At 41.7% G+C, this 13,923-nt stretch overlaps 1 protein-coding gene across 1 annotated transcript in view; it reads left to right on the top strand.

The window, feature by feature from the left end:
- cntn5 (contactin 5) overlaps window positions 1-13,923 on the top strand; it is a 176,704-nt gene that overhangs the window by 147,268 nt on the left and 15,513 nt on the right. Inside the window, 4 exon segments of the mRNA XM_037775644.1 lie at window positions 4,013-4,133; window positions 6,803-6,961; window positions 10,793-10,942; window positions 11,919-11,989. Of these exon segments, the coding sequence (XP_037631572.1) occupies window positions 4,013-4,133; window positions 6,803-6,961; window positions 10,793-10,942; window positions 11,919-11,989 (501 nt within the window).

Below are 13,923 nucleotides of genomic sequence, written 5' to 3' on the forward strand. Positions count from 1 at the left end.
GCTGACTCATGCTGGCTTTGAAAGATTAATGATGGTTGAAACATACACAGCAATGATTATGAATGAGAAATAGGATGGAAAAATAATGACAAATGAAATTATACAAAAATTTTAACTTGAATTTGTTGAATATTTCTGTTAATGTGCATTATTGTTGTAGACATTTAACGTCTACACAGTATGTAGCAGCTGTCACCTTCCTTCATCAAAATATGTCTTTGTAAAAACATGGTCACAGATCCAGTCCCAACAGCTGCATACAGTAATAGTCGGGTCCCTCCTGAGTCGTACCCATTCGTCCCGTCTGTCTGTGACTTTAGTCATCTAGAATAGGTCGAGGGATACAAGGTCAAGGATCCTCTGAGGAAGATGTCGTATAAATTCTCCCAACAGGGGGGAAAAAAAATCGACACAAACAATGAGGCATTTCACCTTCGCCTCCCTAAAACATAACGTTTCATTGTTAACCACGTCATTTTAACCTTCACCTTTTAACCTTTTTTAGGGGCCGGGCAGCTATGCTGCAAGTCCCTCTTGTTTTTGTCACTATTGTTCTTCTTCTTCTTTTTCTTCTTCCTTTGAAATCTGCCTTCCCATGAGTTACGTCCCTCCTCCGTTTAGGGTCCACGGGATAGAGGGAGTAACAAAATACATTTTAAACCCAGGAATGAGGGGGACTGGGCACAGGATTGTGTGCAAAATAATTGTACAATTTATTAACAAAAATATGAAAAGTGTACAAACACCAACTTAAAACTACTTTCATACAGAAAGTGTGATGTAATTTTACAATTAAACAAAGAAGGCAATAACTAATCTTAAAGCACTCAAATTAAAGCTACTGCTCAACAGATGCAGTGAAAAACGACCAGGAAGTACTCAACTTAAAATTACTGCTCCATAGAGGCAGCAAAAACAATCAGGGAGTAGTCAACTTAACACTATAGTGATTAACACACTCTTAAATAACTCAACTTAAATCTACTGAGCCACAGATACAGCGAAAACAATCTTTAACACTATGAAATAACACTGCTGAATCCAGCACACACTATATAGTCAACTACTAAACACACGGTATGGAATACTGCCATTTGGCCCGCTGAAAACTGTATGCTCCTCTCTCCCGACCTCTTATCCTCCCGGCCCTGATTGCCGATTAGCTGCAGGCTGCGTACTTTCATCCACTGCAGCTGCACGGGGGGGTAGGGCGGCACCTGAGTAGACAGAGAAGAGGGCACAAAAACACAAAATACATGCAACACAGCACGGCAAGTAACACCATAGGTCCTTCTCATTTCAGCATTTTTCGCCTCCTCGTCTCCTCGCTCCTCGATCCTCCGGCTGTGACCTGGAAATCGATCTCAGTCCTCCATCTTGAAGGACGTCCCAATTCATAAAATGCGCATCGAGGAGCGAGGATCGAGGAGCGAGGAGGCTTGCTGGAGGAGCTATAAGCGAGGATACACCAGTGCATCCTCCAGTATTTCCTCCACGGAAGTTTATTACCGACCGACACGCCCCCTTACTGGATATCAGTTATTGATTGGACGCTGCGCCGATCAGACTGATCTGATACATCAACATCACTGCAGTTTTATACCGGAGTGAAGACAGATCAGAGATTAACAGTTTTATAGTTTAGTTGTCTTCTGATTCACCATCTAGTTATAACCTGTGTTAACTGTAGGTGTGAACAGCAAACGGACCATGTTGATGGTGAAGTGTTCCAGCAACAGAAGGACCTGCAGTATCTCTACTTCACACACCGTCACTGAAAGAGTCTGACACTGAGAGGGGTTTATAAAAGCTGACAACGAACAGACTTAAAATAACTTTCTTCATTTATTAGAAAGAGTTTTCTTTTGATGATCTGTTATTTCACTCATTCACTTTTATTAAGTATCCAGTTAAAGTCAGAGAGAGAAGGAGGGTTTGTCTTTTATACCTTTTACATCATTTATCCTCATTTCCATTCAGTCACATGTGAAGCTGATAATTCCTGAGCGTCGGGTTTGATATGAGTTATATCATTTCACTTTTCCCTGAAACATTCAGACTAATACATAACTTCTAGTGTAAGAATATCAATAAATACAGACACTAATAATGAATAAATAATATAAGATATTGTTCCAGTAGAGATCGTTCCTGGTCCTCTAAGCAGGACACAGTCCACAGTAGAAATACAGACTGCAGCTGTTATTCATGTGCAGGTGTTTGTTAAACAGAGAGAAAACACTGCTGCTCTGATAACTCTGTTTCTTTATTAGTATTAGATCAGTTCAGACATAAACAGCTGTTAAAGCCGACTGACAGCTGATCCAGCTGTGATCAGCTGCTGCTGTCATCAGAAACGGACGTCGCTTCACGTGATGCTTCAGAGGAAACGACGTCTCATGTCTCAAAACATATTTCCTCGCTTCCTCTCTCCTCGAGTCTTTTCCTCGCCTCCTCCGTTCGCATCTCCCGTGGGCGGGACTAAGACGCGAACAGAGGAGTTGAGGAGTCGAGGAGTCGAGGAGTCAAGCACTAATGGGAAAGACCCCCTGCATGAAAGCAAACTAAACTTGCACATAGGTCCAGTCCTCAACTGGCATCTGTGTGGTAATAGTCCTGATGGTGGCGCTTTTAATGTAAACAGTACTGTACACAGCTGCTGCAAATTCTCGCTAAAAAAAAAAGCTCCATTGTTCATGAAAATGAACGATAACATTTTGAGGTCATGGTTAGGGATGCACCGATACCGATACCGATACCGATACCGACACCGACACCAGTATCGGCTATTGGGTCCGATACTGTGCTCATGTACTCGTATTCGTTCTCGCAAAACGGCACCGATAATACTTTACAGCAGTGCGTCGTTAAACCTCGTCACCATCTTTCGTATCCTCACGCTCCACCTCCCCGACGGTGCAGGCGAGACGGGCCGGTGGTGCGCCCAACTCCGCTGGGCCGCGATCCCACCTCAGCCATCGCGCGCCGGCCCTCACTTTCATTGCACAACGGGGTTTTGCTTGCACCCTCTGACTCACGCATGCGTTAGACTCCTTGGTCCATGTTTCAAGGCAGGTTGGGTGGGTTGCCGACAAGGCCACAGGCCCCTGGCGCCTTTTACGTGGGCAGAGGCACGACGTTGTCGGGGCCCCGGTCGACAGTTGCACCGGGAGCAGGGCGCCCCGTCACGGTGCGGTGAGGTCCTGGCGGGGAGCGCTGTAAAGCTGCGGCCGCAAGCCACCTTCACCTCAACCCTGGCGATTGCCTCAGTCATAGAGTGATGTCATAGTGTGAAGTTGTAGTGTGAAGTTGTGGTTTTCCCCAGGCAGTAAGCTCACCAAGATAGTGACTTAGTGTCTGAGGTTGTGAGTTCGAGCCCCCATCGAGGCAGAATGAACATGCTAATGCCTTCAAGGATTTATGATGATGGACCGTCCTGTACTTCTCATTCGTCTTCCTCCTCTTACGTTTTTCATCTTCCTCCTCCTTCTTCCTCAGCATCATCTTTCCCCTCTCCATTATACAGAAAAATCATTAGTGACTAAACCATAAAATGAAGTTGAAAACAATTTTTGCAAGAGAGCAGGGAGTCCTCTTTATGTCACTATTCCTTTATCGGCAGTGGATGTTAAAGTCACATCTGTCCTGATGTGTCCTCTGCCACTACCCATGCTCAGGAGGGAACGTATTTGCAGTGACAATCCTTTACAGGCACAACAGATTCCTGGCTGATGCGTGGTTTGTAATTTTAATCAGGTTTCGTACTAAACAGCTGCCTGTGGACCTCGAATTATTCCCAGCCTTGCCTTAGGCGTTTCTCATTTCAGCAGAGAGGAAATACGGCTAGCTGAAGAATGTAGCAGCAAAGCAAGCACCTGAATTAAACAGGAATCTCTCAAGCCACATGAGCCTCTACAAGATGTAAAGGAATCACACATTTTCGTGTCAAGCACTTTTAGGCTTGCTTAATACCTAACTTTTTTTTGTATTATTCTTTTCTTTCCAATTGCAGCAGTCTTCCACAGTGGATCTGATGATTAGGAGCATTTTGTTGAAGCATGCTGGGAAGTATGGCTGCCGGGCCCAAACCAGCGCTGATACTGTATTTGCGGAGGCTGAACTTCTTGTCCGAGGTGAGCCTGTTAGGTGTCAGTGCGCCAGTACACTGTGACGTCTCGTACACTCTTTAGCGGAGGCGGTGACTCACTGCCCCCCCCCTCGAACTGAACCACTGTGCTGAATCAGAGTTTGCTTGTTATACAGAATTATTCTTGGCAAGTTTAGTCTAGTGGAAATGGACCCGATGACAATCACTACTGTGAAAGAATGTTAATGTTTCCTGTGAATCTACTGTAGAAAATTGGCTTCAATTTGTTGCAAGTGCAGCAGCTTCGGGAAAGTTCATTACATCAGACATTAGAATTTCGCTCCTGGTTGAGACTATTCCCACGTTATTGCCCCGCTTTTGACCTTTTGATCTTGACTAATTTTTTATGGTCACTGTGAGAATGGCTGGACAGACGGTCTGTCTGCATGAACAGGTTTAATATGCGCCGTAAAACTGATTGGCTGAAATGTCCAGTGATCAGATTCTGTGGCTGTTTTTTTGATTGTTGCTGATAGTACTGTAACGATTATTGTCTAAACAGCTCCTGGTCGTGTTTTATAGCTGTAGTCGGTAAGTATGAGCAAATATGATAAAAAAAGTTATTTTTTATAAAACTGTCACTATGTTCCTCTGTCTTCCTAGTGCTCCTACTGGCTTTTGCAAGATTTCATTGCACCCGAACGAAAACAACCAATCAGAGCCGAGGAGCAGCTTTCAATCACTGCTAGCGAACCTCGCGAACTCTGATCAAACTCTTAAACTTGGCAGCGCTGATCAAATAGAGTGCTACTGGAATGAGTCCTTTATACCAGAAATGAGTTAGCATTTTAGCCCTTCAGGTTCCCTCGTCTGGAAGTCAATGGGTTTTTAGTTAGGTGCTTGAAATAAGGTCTGTGGTTAACACAAGCTGAAGAGATTTTAACGTTTTGTTCTACGACATAAAATGCATCAATGAATATCCCGCGCGTGAATTTTGATGCCTTTATTTCAAAAAGGCGGTTGCTAACAAGTAGTGTATACTCACACTCGTGACCGCAGTGTAGTTCGTTTATAGCCTAACGTTAGCTTTTTACTTCAAAAATTAAAATCATAAAAGTGGTGTTCATTTGTGAAGATTATCTTGCTGAACAAAATGTGTAAGTATCATGAATGTGTGTTTGCCATAGATCTTATTTTCTGCAAAAATCCAAAACCCAATGGAAAATTCCCATTGTTAGCGACGCTAACTTCCTGGTTGGCCGACAAAAATACGTCATCTCTGGAGCCCTCTATATGTATCAACATTCTATTACTGTAATGCCTATTTCTCTCCTCAAATGTTTTCAGAAATATATTTCAGTGTACTGTTTAGCTGTAAAATGAGAAAGTTTGTGACCCGACCACCATGTTGAAAACAGTCGAGCCAATACCAAATCACCGCCCACCAGCCAGAGCAAACTTTCTCATTTTACAGCTAAACAGTACACTACAAGATGTTTCTGAAAACATCTGAGGAGAGAAATAGGCATTACAGTAACAGAATCTTGATTGATATTTGATCAGCGATGTTTAGTTTGATAGTTTGATCGGAGTTTGTGAGTTTTGCGAGCAGTGATTGACAGCTGCTGTAGAGACTGCTCGGCTCTGATTGGTTCTTTTCCTTCTGGAACATCGAAATCTTGCAAATGCCATTAAGAGCATTAGGAGGACACAGAGGATTTATTTTGTTCCACAAAGTTACCGACTCCAGCTTTAAAGCTATGACTTCTTATATCCTAGACAAGATCATTTTGATTGACTTTTTATTTTAAGTTTAATGATTGTCTAGTAGGGCTCTGCAATAATTCATATTCATATTCTAGAATTCATGATTCACTGACACAAGTGAAGTTAACACTGACAAAAAACAATGTTTTTTGTTTTACATGTTCAATTTTCCCTAACAAATTGACTATAGTATGAACTTTTTTTTTTACTGAAATCATTTTAGGTTATTTTTATCACAAAATATTCATATTAATATATTGTGACCTTAACTTCGGCCATATAACCCATCTCTAGTATAGTATTTGATGGATTTAATGATTAACATTACAGTAAGCACTAGTGTAGAGGAGGATGGCGTTGGGCACACTAAAAAGAGGGCACTGTTCCCATAGTAACACAAAATGCATCTTTAATGTCCCGAAATGCAAATGCACCTTTCAGTACAATCTTCTAATGGGCACTTTTTGGGGACACAGTACATTGCTTTTCATTGAGCTGCACCAGCTGCCAGTTTTTCATTTACAGCTGTTCCCCCTAGAGTCCTTAGACGTTTGCTGCTCTTGCAGGTTACATTTACTTCTGAAGACCGAGGTAAACATATGTTCAGCTGTATTACAACACAGGAAGGTCTACCACGCAGTCATGCTCAGCAGAACTAGCAAACTGCCTCCGAAAACCCCAAAAAGAGCGCTTCAATATCCCCGAATCAGCAGGAAACCGTTGGCAGCAGATGTGTCAGCCCGGTTCACATCAGTATGTCGTGTTCTTGTCTGTTGTTTGTTCGTGCAAGGATTACAACAGACAATTGATGTTGTCACCATATGCACACAGCTGCACATCCATTAGTGTATCTAATAGCAACAAAACATGATGACATTCCTGAAGCATCGGTGGTTGAGCCGTTCAACGTTGTAGTTTAATCTGTCTCTTAACCCTGTTTTCCACCAGGTCCTCCTGGACCCCCCGGAGTGGTGATAGTGGAGGAGATCACCGATACCACGGCAACCCTCTCCTGGACTCGTGGCCTTGACAACCACAGCCCTATCAGCACCTATAATTTACAGGCCCGCAGCCCATTTTCATTAGGCTGGCAAACTGTCAAAACAGGTAATCAATAAGGAGCAAATTGCAGCCTCTAGATCTGTGAGGTTAATGTGGGGCCGTATACAAAGGCCTTAATCCTGCCCAAAGTCATGGACGGAGATGGCGAATCAGCCCAATAAAGCACGGTTACTGCTGTCAAGAGACATTATTAAAAATTCTTGTGGCAAGGTGCTTTTACATATCAACACAATCAGACTTTTAAAGGGGACATATCATGATCATTTTCAGGTTCATACTTGTATTTTAGGTTTCTACCAGGGCTGTCAAAGTAAACGCAATAATAACATGTTTACGCAAATGTGTTTTAACCCCACTAATTTCTTTAGCGCATTAACGCAATTGCAATTTTTAGGTTTCAGTTCTAAAGCTAGAGAGAAGTGGCTTGTTGCGAAGGAGGCTAAATAACGCTCCAAACTTACGCCACATTTTGGCGAGGAAAAACTGGCATGGCCATTTTCAAAGAGGTCCCCTTGACCTCTGACCTCAAGATATGTGAATGTAAATGGGTTCTATGGGTACCCACGAGTCTCCCCTTTACAGACATGCCCACTTTATGATAATCACATGCAGTTTGGGACAAGTCATAGTCAAGTCAGCCCACTGACACACTGACAACTGTTGTTGCCTGTTGGGCTGCAGTTTGACATGTTATGATTTGAGCATATTTTTTATGCTAAATGCAGTACCTGTGAGGGTTTCTGGACAATATTTGTCATTGTTTTGTCTTGTTAATTGATTTGCAATAATAAATATATACATACATTTGCAAAAAGCAGCATATTTGTTCACTCCCATGTTGATAAGAGTATTAAATACTTGACAACTCTCCGTTTAGGTACATTTTGAACAGATAAAAACTGTGCTACTAATTTGTGATTAATCTCGATTAAATATTTTAATGGATTGACAGCCCTGGTTTCTACTGTTTGCTTAAATGTTCATAAGACACATTATTTTTCTCATACTGTCTCTGTCTGAATATACGTGTATTCACCCTCTGTCTGAAACGCGTCTGAAAATGTGACATAGGAAGGGGAGCCAAATCTGAACGGCTTGTTAAATCGCATGTTTTCTGATCTAGACAGCCCACTAAAAACTGACTGGGTTGTCTCATTTCACAGTTTGTTTCCAGATACCCAAATGGATGTGGTATGTGATATGTCCCCTTTAAATCCAGAGAGTAATGGATCAAGTGGCTTACTCAGTTGCTCGGGAACCAATTCTTTTTTTTCTCAGATGCCTGTTTAAGAAGTTGAAATGCAGTTCTCTTCCCAGCTGTCGTTTTATGTTTGAACTTGGCTGTTGTTCAGAAGAGCTTAGTGAAAAAAGTAATTTGAGCAGAAATCAAATGTCATGGCTTTGAATTTTATTCTGTGTCACACCAGCGGTTGGTGGGAAATTAACCTTTTGGGCTCGAATTATAGGACGTACCCATGTTCATTTAGTATAGATGCACTTTCACTGCTTAAAAATGAATTAGCTTCTTTTTTTTCCTGTACCTTGACAGGAAAACCATCAATTACTATCACTTAGCGTTAAAGGATGAAGGCTTGCTAAGCATTGTGTGTAATCCATCTTAATATGCCGTGTGATAATAATAGCAGAGTTTAAGGTGCGATAATGATTCATCCCCACAGATATATAAATCACACTTTGTATACACTCCTCTCACATCGTGTCTGTTCAACCCATATTTAATTCGATAAAGCACAATTAGGAGTCTGTGATGCATTGTCAGTGTTGAACTTGTTACGATTAGCATGAAGGGGATCGGGCTTTTAGCTTTCCACTCCTTGCAAACAGAGTTATCAGCTCATGTTTGAAGAACGCCATGCTTGACAGAGTGGTCTCATCATGAGCTGCTTCGGATGATAAGAGCGTAAGCTCCTCAGCTTCCACCCCGAAAGTTGCCTTAGTTAGCATAGAGAGAGACCTCTGGTTCATTTGTGACACGGATATGCTTTCAGTCAATGTTTGTTTGTTGTTGCAGGATCAATATTGACAGAGCTTGATTATGGCAGCTCTGAAGAAGCTAGATTAGTCGTGTTACCTGCTTGTAATTCTGTTCAAAACGCATTCATAAATCTTGACTTTTTTCACTCCCAGGATTGTGATTTATAATTACATAGCTCTCTAAGTCCTCTGTAGATACTGTGAAAATTGATTGAAATCAGCTTCCCTCTATGTAATGAGTTCCACTTCCTAATGTGCTCTAAAGCTGCGAATAAGCTGTTGTTCAGGCATCAAAAGATCATCATACCAGGTTTCAAGTAAATTGTGTATCGTCACCACCTGGTGTAACAATATGCCAAGTCACAGTGAATGTGGAGAGAAAGTGTGATATTGTGCTGTATTTAACAACTCAGACAATGGGCTATATTTTTTTGTTTTCTGGCTCTGTACTCAAGCATACTGGATTTGAAATGAAACAATGGCTTTGAGGTGAAAGTGCCAACTCACAGCTTTCGCACACAGGTGTGGACATTGTAGCTGTTATCCCCTAGTTTTAGGGAACAGAAAGTAATTGGACAGTCTTAAAGTCATCGTGCAAAGTCATCATATTTAATCGTATATAATCCTTTGCAGTTAATGACTGCCTGCAGGCTACAGCCCACAGACATCAGCAGATACTTGTGATGCTCTGCCAGCCACGTCCCCTTATTGCTTGTTTCAGTCTGGCCTTAAGCAGTGAAACACCTGCTCGGTTGGTTGATTGAGGTCAGGTGACTGCCTTGGCCGCCGCTGAACTTTTCGAATGTTCTGCCATAAAATGAAAAACTCCCTTGTGAGCGCTAAACACCATTGTCCTGCTGCAGACTTCCTATTTAAAGGTCTATGATTCCTACACTCTTCACTCAAAATGGATCTGAACACTCTCAAACACACTTAAAGGGGTAGTTTGGGTGTTTTGAAGAGGGGTTGTATGAGGTACTTATCCGTAGTCAGTGTATTACCTACAGTAGATGACGGTCTGCACGCCCCCAGTTTGGAGAAACAGACAGGAGCACCAGCTGTTGCTGTGGACGGGGCCGGCAGCAAAACTTTTTTTAGCCTCCTTAAATAAATGCTCACCTAAAAAAATCAATATCAGTTTAATTGTACGCAATATTTAGAATATTTTCACCGCTTTACCTTGCCGTGACACAGTCGTTTCCAACGGGGAACTGAGAAGCTGTTCTATCCATCAATGTTCTTGCCAAAGCCACCAGAATCCATTGAAAAAAACTGTAATTTTCCCTCGCAGAACACGGGAGTTGCTGGTCTACCGCCGCCTCGATCTGTTAGTTTGTTTGTGCCATTGTGTTTTTGGTTTTATATGTGCTTTGGTGAATCCAAACTAACCAAAGTCACAAACTAACTGATCGAGGCAGCGGTAGACCAGCAACTCCTGGGTTCTGCGAGGTAAAATTGCAGTTTTTTTCAATGGAGTCTGGCGAGAGCATAGATAACGGCTTATAGCTGCCTCATGGCAAGGTCTACCGGCGAAAGTATTCCTAATATAGCGTACACTTAAACTGATTTTTGAGGTGGCTAAAATATATTCTGCTGCTGCTCCCGTCCACAGCAGTACAATACTTTGCTTCCGTGCGGTAACTCCTGTCTGTTTCTCCAAACTGGGGGCGCACCGACCGCCATCTACTGTAGGTAATACACTGACTTCAAATAAGTACCTCATGTAACCCCACTTCAAAACATCCAAACTATCCCTTTAAAGCTGTAAATCTGCACTTAAGGCAGTGCATGTCTTGACATAAAGTGAACAGAAGTACAGGAGCTTTTATGTTGTTCTTGTCCTGATTAAATAAATACATACACAACTACTCTTGTCTGCAGACCCAGACCCAGTGACAGGGGACATGGAGTCAGCCATGGCTGTGGAGCTCAACCCCTGGGTGGAATACGAGTTCAGGGTGGTGGCCAGCAATGCGATCGGGACCGGAGATCCCAGTGCACCGTCAAGAGGAGTTAGGACTAAAGAAGCAGGTAAATCATTAAGCCGTCAACACTGGATACACACTACATTCACGTCACATTTTGACAGACAGAAGCAATCAGCCAGAGTCCAGAAACTTAAATAATATACTGATGATTTATTGTAGCTAAGAGAGCTTACAGTAACTGGTGCCTCGATATGACACTTCATGACAATGTTATATTCCCATTGTTAATATACTCAATTTTAATTGGGCAAAAGGGTGGGAAATAAGCTGCTTACATGAATTTTAACAAGTTTAGTGTGTCTGCTAAAGCAGCCTGTCCTTTAATGCCCCGAGGCAAAGACACAGCAGAATGCACCATTTATGGGGAGCAGAAATTGACTGAGACAGTCTGGATCAGGCGTGCCGCTTCGCTAACTGCTCCTTCTCGTCTATAAAATGCAATAATTACAAAGGTCAGTGGTCATTTGGAAGTGGCTTATTTAATCTGTCCTATCTCTTCAGCATAATTAACAGACTAATTACTGTATCTGCACACAGTTGTGGTAAATCATCCTTCAAGTTATAATCTGTGATCCAAATGTCAACAAAAGAGTGCAAAATTCAAAACACAACACAGAAATCTGCTATCATGCTCAGTTTTGATTGACAGGTATTTTAATGCAGACACAAACACCAAATAATATCTGAGTTTTTAATGTTTTCTGATGCTGTTAAAGGTTTGTTTACTTCAGCAATGTAATTGTAATTGAACACATCACTAAACAGTGTTTTATTTTTCAGTTATGATCTGTTGCCTCAAAAAATGCATGTTTTATCATTACTTAATTAATAAAATCCAAGTTTAGCACAAATATATGAGGTCATAAATTGAGGTTTGACTCTTAAAGCACATGGGCTACTATCTGAAAAGTATTTTTTTCTGTATTTTCATCTTTTCTTTCTTTCAAAAACACATTGAAGTGAGTTTTTTTTGAAGTGTTGGGTCAGTGATGCATTGTTAACCTTTCTGCTTCACACAGTCCCGTCAGTGGCACCAGCGAACGTTAGCGGAGGGAACGGCCGCAGGCACGAACTGGTCATCTCGTGGGAGGTAAGGGTCCTCTGCCAAACTGCCTCTGTAGCACAAGCGTGACAACATAGGTGCAAGAACATAAATGTCACAGTGGGTCTGGTGTTTCCGTTAAGCAAACTCAGATGTTTGTTGAATAAACAGGAGTTAATGGAAGCTTTTATTTAGTCTACTCACTTTAGAATAATCTTTGCAGTTTCCCTTTTGTATCTAGGAATGTCAACAACATGACATTCAAACTGGAATGTTTTCAAAGCTCCTCAGCGAGGATATAGTGATGATATACGTACATTATATCTACATGCTGTATGAGAGAGGGGCTTCAAGGTCCTTGAAATTCAAGATGCTTACTTTACAGAACACGCTTTCTCTGGTTTCTAAAGAAACTGATGCAGAAACTGCCACAGGTCAGGCATTAATTATACTGGAATGATAATTATTAGGAAGAGTTCACCCAAGATTCCAGTATAATTTGAAGACCCAGAATGTGAAACTTTGCCATCTGTACTCTAATTAAAATGCAAAAATCAATGCCATCCCAGTCAATAGATTAGATCAACAATTCCAGTGCTAAAGATGCCTGCTTATAATACACCCGCCTTGAATGTCAATGTGTTGCATTATGTAGACAGAACCGTAGTAAAGCAATCTAAAGATGTCACTAGTTCTCAGAGGGAATGCTGTTGCTTTCAACTAATCCACAGGTACAGACAGAGATGGGTTTTGTTTTTTTTTGCTAACTGATTTGTAAATAGGAGACAATTTGAAATGTATCTTTTTTTTAAGTCTGGGTAAAGTAAAATCAGAGATTTGTTTCTAAACACATTATACATGTTAGAAAATAATTCCTGAAAAATGTGTAAAGACTGAACTTTATAGTACTGAATTGTGGAGTTAGACTACTTTAGTGTTCAGGGAGTTTTGGGTGGGCCTGAAATAGTGGCTCGATGGAGCCATTCTTAGCATTACTCCTCCCCTAATACTATATCAAAACTAGAGCGCATACAGTAGCATCAGTGATTCTCCTACTCAAGCACGAGTTACAACACTTATTTCCAACAGCCCATGTGAACGTGCTGCGTGCATGTTCCACGACTGGGTTCACTGGCCAATAACAGCCAAGTTAGTTAACTTGTGCTTACATCATAGGCTCCGCTGCCTACTCCTTCACTACTGTTGAAGCTGTAAAACGGTGGATAAATAGTTTTGAGTGTCACTCACAACCCCGGCAGAATGACTCCTTTAAATATCAGAATTTGATGAATTTGGGCCGTTAACATTTGGAAAGTCTAGAAGAGCCGCATGATTGCATTATTTTGTCCTCATTCAAGTTAGCATAAGGGCTAAACCGGAAGTTAGCCGGATGTCTCCGATGCTCATGCTCTGCCCATAAAGCATGCGCGTTAACATTCTGCAGAAGCAGCAGTGGGATGTAGGGCTGTCGCAATAACCGCAATATTACAATACCACGCTTTAGACAAGCCAGCCGCAGGGGATGGCAATCAACCGGTATGTTCACATTTTTTTCTTTTTTGAATTCTTTGCATTTTTACACTATGCTGCAAACGGCAGCAGCATGATGAGGCACTTAGCCTCTATTCTGAGAGTGTCGTCGAGAGTTGAAAAATGTTGAAAAATGTTGACAAGAGTTGAAAAATGTTCAACTTTGTATAACACCATGCTCGTCATCCTACATTTACAAGTGCTGAAAACAACAACAACGAAGGAGAAATGAACAGACATAGACCGGGAGGTCTATCCTCTCTCCCTACATGTTTCAGCCTTCCTTTCATCCAGAGCAAGCGCTCTACATTGTGCCAACGTGTTTATTTCTGCGGATATTCCGTATCATAGCAAGCAGACGCAACCAAAGCATCTCAGCTGGAAAAAAACGCTGCGCTTCATTGCTCTTCTGTTCTCTGCATTTAATAAGTATTTAATTAGGTTTGAAATTG

This window comes from Sebastes umbrosus, chromosome 7 (genome assembly GCF_015220745.1).
Source record: "Sebastes umbrosus isolate fSebUmb1 chromosome 7, fSebUmb1.pri, whole genome shotgun sequence".
NCBI classification, from domain to species: domain Eukaryota; kingdom Metazoa; phylum Chordata; class Actinopteri; order Perciformes; family Sebastidae; genus Sebastes; species Sebastes umbrosus.